This window comes from Humulus lupulus, chromosome 2 (assembly GCF_963169125.1).
Source record: "Humulus lupulus chromosome 2, drHumLupu1.1, whole genome shotgun sequence".
NCBI lineage: Eukaryota > Viridiplantae > Streptophyta > Magnoliopsida > Rosales > Cannabaceae > Humulus > Humulus lupulus.
The window spans coordinates 74,211,829-74,218,653 of NC_084794.1; the positions used below are offsets into that span (position 1 = coordinate 74,211,829).

Below are 6,825 nucleotides of genomic sequence, written 5' to 3' on the forward strand. Positions count from 1 at the left end.
GGGAAGTCACATTTGGAGATGGTAAGTCTTGTAAGGTACTTGGTAGTGGCACTCTAAATTCTGAAGGACTACCAAAGTTGCAAAATATTCTTTTGGTTAATGGACTTAAAACTAATCTAATTAGTATAAGTCAAATTTGTGACCAAGACTTGTTTGTAAATTTTTCTCTTGATAATTGTGTTTGTGCTTGACCAAGATAGAAATTGTGTTTTGAAGGGTTATAAATATGTTGATAATTGTTACACATTATCTCAATCACACAATTGTCACACAATTACAAGGACTGATACTAATTTGTGTCATGAAAAACATGATCACGTGGATTGTGAAAATTTGAGAAAAATTGGAAGTATGAGTCATGTTCATGATTTACCGATTTTAAGTAAATATTCTTTCAGTAAATGTGAACCAGGTTGATTGGGAAAACATTTGAAAATTTCTTGTGAAAAATGTTTTTGTGTTAATGATGTGTTGCGACACACTAAGGATCTTGTTGAAAATAAAACTTTGGTCTTATAATATATTGAGTGTGACAAACAAATTGCAGATATTATCTGAAAAGATTTCTGTCACACTCAATATATTATAAGACCAAAGTTTTATTTTCACGTAAAGATTTCTGAATCACGTAAAAATTCTTGTGTGTTGAATTTTTACCTGTTTTTCTGTTTCTATTTAAACAGTTGCATAAATAGTGTGAACAAAACTGAAATCTGTCTAAACAACTTAATTAGTATCCCGCATTTAATTAAATTGTTGGTAATAATAAGATACGGAATTTCAACTTTAACAGCTAATTACCCAATATATTATTATACCAACAAATATTGAAACAGTCTATTGATAATTTGCACACTTATTTTAGAAAAGTCTATATACACAAGTACTTCTCTCAGAAAGTAAATTAAAAAAAATCAACAAATAATACATAAAAAAAAGTACCACTATAATTAATTACAAAAATGAATCAATCACCATATTCGTAGCATAAAAATATTGACTATCAAGACTTTTCGAAGTTTGACAATTTCATCACACTTCCTCTCTCGTTATATTCCAATCATTGGTCCCATTGAAACTGATCGATTACTAGTGGAACAACTACTATTCTTCGACCGATCCAAAAACGACGACGTCGCAGACAAATTACGACAACTCACAGAATCAATCTCCTCTTCCTCTTCCGCACTCACGTGATCCACTTCGTGATCCTTATCAACCTCCTCCACACTCCAAAGAATCCAACTTTGAGTGGCTGTGCGGTAAGGTACATCGTGAGTTACGGTGTTCCTCCACGGTGGCGTGCCACCATTGGCCCGCAAGTATTTCCTTCCCTTTACACTCTTCAGCTTGATCTGCTGGAACCCCTCCGTTCTGGGTTCCCACTCAAACGCAGTGTCGTTTCTAGCCATCGGCGACGTCGTATTACAGGGACTAGCTTCCCGGAGCAGTACCTTCTTTCCGGTCATGCCCAGTAGAAAGGGGTCGTCGGAGGCGGTGAGGTACTTGCCGTTAAAGCTTCTGAGGCGGATGACGTGGCTCTTACCCTCCACGAGCTCAACCGTCCACCAGGCTCGTCGGGAGGAGCCATTGTTGTGGGTTTGCCGGACTGTTTCTTCGTCTTTGTCGGCGATTAGGTACTTGCCCAGGTGGCTCCTGAGTCGAACGGTTTTGGCTTTGTTGAAAAACTCCATTGATGTGTGTTTCTAAAGATGGGTGATGCTGATAATTGCTTAGTCGGGACTCGGGAGGTTGGTTGGGGCAGGCAGTGGGTTTTCGTAGAAGTGAGTTCTTTGATTTGGTATTTATAGTAGAAAATTCTCGAGGCGATGGATTGCTATGACTGAAAACTGCGTTGACTAAAATGAAAAAGTACAGAATAGGAAGGTGTGACGATGCTTCCAATTCACATGTGAGAATTTTTTTAATAGTTAAAATATAAAACAAATAAAATAAGAATTGGCTGCGGGTGACTTTCCTATCAACTATGTACGGCAGAAAGAGGGAGGGACGTGAGTTAGATTGATACCAAAATTAGTCATGAAATTAGGACGAGCAATATGACTATGATTTATTTATTTTTGACAAAAACTATAAAATTTGACTTGAAACTATTATTTTAAGAGAAATATGTATAAATATATATACTAGTTAAAAATAATTTGTGAATTTTAAAGTTATAAATATGCTTATTTAAACATGAATTTATTTTATTATTTTTAATTATCATATAAATTTTAAATAAATAAACAATATCATCAAAATAATAAAATATGTTTAATTTAATGTATGACATAAATGTATTAAAAAATTATGGCAAAACATTGTCTATAATTTTAATAAAAATTGGTTCACTTTTTATTCAGTATATATTAAAAAGAATTAGAGTTCTATAGTATATATAAATATTTATATCAATAATCTCTACATATGACATCTAAACATAATATTGATATATATATTTACATAGCTACATGACATATATATATAAATCACAATAATATTTAAAAAAAAATTAATAATAGAATAAGTCATAGTGTAGAGTAGTATACATCCATAAATTATTTTTAGTTTCTAATGTAACTCGCAATGTCATTTAGTGAATTTGATGAAGAAAAAGAGCTCCAATCATATTAATATTATACATGAATTTTAAATTTAAGTTTGTTGCTAGTTTTTTTTTAAAAAAAAAAGAAGTTTGTGTCTAGTTGACAGTAGATTATATTATGTTATATATTTAATATGATATTATTCTAATACGTGAAGTTTAAGTTTAATTAAATTTTATTTAAGTTACAAAACATATAGTTTTATTATTTTTAAATAATTGTCATTGTAAAATATCTCAAAAATATCTTATTTTAATTTGTTTAATTATTTATTTATTTAATTTGATTCAAGTTTAAATCATGTTTACAATCTACCGTTAAATATAAGAATATTTCGTTAAGTTAACGAAAAAAAACCGTTAAAATCAATAATTTTCGTTATCTACAAACTTATTATATAGAAGTGATATTCATAAACAATAGTTAGTCTTCTAAATATAAATGTCAAAGTCGAGATTTTTAAGATATATTATATGTATTATATAATGTATTAGAGATGGCAGTACTAATAGTAACTGTTGACGCTGTTTTTCGTCAACTCTAAAGGAGAGCAATTAAACACAAATATATCGGAGGAAATAAAAATAAGAAGATGAAAACAGGATCTTTTTACGCGGTTCAGCAGTTAAATCTGTCTAGTCCACGAGTCTGTGTTATTAACCCTTGGAAGTCTTCTGGAAACTTTCAAAGAATAGTTGCCCAGAGTTTTCTCTCAAAATCTCAAAACTTTGGCCCCTTACAAATGGAGTTTCCTTCTCTATTTATAGAGAATGTTTTAGAATTCATTCCCACATATTTCGGGAAGATATTCTGTAATTCAAATGATATAATGCCACTTAATGCATTATTTGCCACATACATGGTAACATCCCTTAAAACGTGGGATTGGTTAACAAATTACATAATATCCCTTAAACATAGGGATTCTATAACAATAAATACATTCACATGTAACTGACGAGCTCGGATATTGAGTCCATTACACCTTTGAGACTATTTGTCTATTACGAGCTCGAACCATCTTGCCTGAGGGCAAGAAATGCATCAGGAAATATATACAAGTGTTGAACCTTTGCTATTGCGAGCTTACCTCACAAGCTCGTAGAATCTTCGAGGCTACACACTACTCGAGCTCACGAGGTCGTCATTTATAGCGAAACTGTCTGACTGAAGGATCATATGACGACTGTGCTTATTTCAAGCTTACACCTAACGAGCCTAGATTTCGGGTTCGTCATAATTCCTCAATCTCGAAATCTAGGTGTAACATTTTGCCCCCTCAAAAGTATCAGTTCGAATCCTATGAGAAGGAAACTTTTGAACTGCCCTCCTTGGAAACTGTACCATCTAATGTACTCAAGAGTGGACACGTGTCAGCCAGGGGTTGCTCAACTAGAGCACTTGAGCGTTTTTGTACCATGCCCACGTCTATTCATCTGCCACCTTTATGCCGCCATTGTCACGTATGTGCCCATTTGTTCGATAAAATATTGAGTTTGACCAACGGTCCAGATCAGTTCGTCGTTTGACATTCTTTATGGTCTATAAATATGCCCATACCATCTTCTTCCCCTCACTTTCGTATCTTAAACTTTCAGAGAAAAAAGAAAAAACCAGAACCCAAACTTTGTTCTGTTCTTGCATGTTTTCCGAACCGAGAAAGCAAAACAACTTTGGCTTGTTCGAATCCGTGAGATCATTCTTGCAACCACTCCTCCAGTCGTCAATCTCTCTGTATCCGTAAGCCACCGTGTGTAAGTTCCTGTTCTTTATCCCATGTGTTTATATATATTTTTTCGTTTTTACATTTCTGTGTCCCTGTTGCACCGTGAGCATATTTGCTAGTTTTGTACTAGGATATTTGTAGCAATTAGTAATTTCAACCACATAGTTTAGCTGATACTGCACAGTCTTTGGGTTCAAAAAATTTATGAGATCATGGGTTTCAAACCCAAATTTAGTGTAGAGGATGCGAATGTAGCTTTTTTTACTGTTATTTCTTGCTTATGGGTAATGTATCGTGTAGACCAAGAAATGGGGTACTGACTTAGGGTTTTAAATTGTACGTTTCCAAAAATTATCACCTTTCTGAGTAACCGTCAATTTTTTCCCTGAAAATCTGGGATTCATAAAATGAACCCACTTTCCCTTCTCTGTGTCAAATACATGCTCGAGGCCCGAGCCTTATAATGGCTTGGGGGTTCCTTTGAATTTATCCCGTTCCTTCGAGATTTCAATCTTAACCGAGCTTATTCCGTGATTTCGAGCCTTCGAGCTCACATCACCTAGAATTTTATTCTTTATTCCTTGTGTGCCTAACCCTCACCCTTTTCTTTCTTGCTAGATGTCACAGAATCTTGAAAAATGATGGGGGTCAGTGCTCGCAACTCCCTACTCTTCAACAAATGCAAGCCCTAAATCGCCCTTCACTTGAAATCAGTGGCTAATTCGCAAGCATAAAGTGAGGTGTGAACAAGAAGATATTCGAGCTCAAATCCGTCATCAAATTGACGAGGTTGAGGAGAGGAAAAGGAAAAAACTTCGGGTCGCTCTCTATTCAGACACAGACTCCGAGCTCAGCCTGATCCCTCTTGACCCTACACTCAAAGTAACCGTTGCCTTCAAGCCTGGTGACCTTGTATTCTCGCTGATGGAGGAGTCATCAAATCATCCGTCCACCTCGTAGCCAACTTCCATTTCTTCCTCAAGGGAGGAATTTTTCGAGGTCGAGCATTACTGGAGCTCGATTTCTTCGCTAGGGAAAATCTCTGACATCTTGGCCCTTCACGGTCTTGGACTATCTGGCTCGCTAAGATGTCGAGCTCCCACCTGCAATGATTGAAGCTGTTACGCCCCAGGGGATTGTCGTCCTGACAATAAACTGAAGCTCGCAGCGTGGAGTCGCGAGCATATGAAGGCAGGGGCTCTACTGCCCTTGAAGTCCTTTTTTAAGGACTTTCTGGATTTTGTTGGGCTCGCGCCCTTCCAACTCCAGACCAATTCATACAGGGTCTTGTCAGCCCTAAGGTCGTTGTACCATGAACTGAAGTGGGAAGGACCTTCACCAATGGAGATCCTGTATCTCTTTTGCCTGAAAAGCAACCCCTCCCGAGCTCGCGGAGGAGATGGCTTCTATTAATTATCGAGCTATCCCAAAGAGAAGAAGATCTTTGAGGACATGCCCAACTATCCCCTAACTTCAAGCTAGCCTTCTTTTGGACAGACAACCTGGCTCCCTCAAAGTTCTATTCGTTCAGACGAATTCGTAAGTATATGACCCCCTTTTCTTTCATGCTCGATTAACGCTTAGGCTCGAACTAATTGTAATGTATTTGACTCTTCAGCCAATTATCATCGACCTACCCTATGGACGCAATGAAGGAGCATAAGAAGGTTCTGCTCTAGTTGCCATATGGTAGGGGCTCCCTGTCTTATCTTCTTCATGAAGATAAGCTTCAAGCCTGCGGCCTTCTGGAGCAGGGCCTGCCGACGGACGACACCACCTACGGGAAATACACCATGTGGGATCATGTACCACTCCCTACTGAGAAACTTCCTTCGAGGCAGAGGTCAACAAGCTCAAGGGCTCGATCCCCAGCCCGCCATCACTGAAGTCTATGTTCGGGGAATGATGCCAATGAAGAGGCTTCGAGCTCGAGTGACAGAGGTAAAGTCATCCTCAGATCGGACTTGTGGTCTCCTTCCCTTCTAAAATATAGACCTGACACCCTAATCCTATTCCCAGATTATAGGGATATTTTCCATGTATGGTCTCGGGTAGATGATAGGGTCCATAGATTCGATAGCTGGCTGGGGAAATACCAAACAATGTATATTCTGAATGAAGTTTGGGATGGGATAGCCATTCAATATGGAACAAACGACTATAGGGACCTTTCAAGGCTAACTTCCACGTATAGGGAAGGGACTCCCTCTGCCTCCATTGAAGATAGGGGGATTACCTGGTCACCGAGCACGAGCTTAGGGGAGAGTTCCAATTAGTTTTCTTGTCACTTGTCTATTTGTTTCCATGAACTATTTGCTTCACATTTACTTTAGCATTTTAAGCTCATTTACCAATGTGATTTGAATATGCAGGCAATATGGACTCTGACCTCGAATCCATGCTCAACAGTCGCTTGGGAGCCAAGCAAAGCAAACGCCCGAGAGTGTCACAAAAAGCCGGTCAGCCTGTTAAAGTCCCCAAAAGGACCGA

At 37.5% G+C, this 6,825-nt stretch overlaps 1 protein-coding gene across 1 annotated transcript; it reads right to left on the reverse strand.

The window, feature by feature from the left end:
- Positions 1-743: 743 nt before the first annotated feature.
- On the reverse strand, positions 744-1,795 carry LOC133818045 (uncharacterized). The gene has a single exon (XM_062250734.1). It carries the CDS (start codon positions 1,692-1,694, stop codon positions 1,050-1,052), a length of 645 nt encoding a protein of 214 aa, XP_062106718.1. The 5' UTR covers positions 1,695-1,795; the 3' UTR covers positions 744-1,049.
- Between the last annotated feature and the right edge of the window lie 5,030 nt (positions 1,796-6,825).

Bases quoted from the DNA above. Each gene is read 5' to 3' on its own strand.
- LOC133818045 (XM_062250734.1), bottom strand. From the start codon at position 1,694: ATGGAGTTTTTCAACAAAGCCAAAACCGTTCGACTCAGGAGCCACCTG.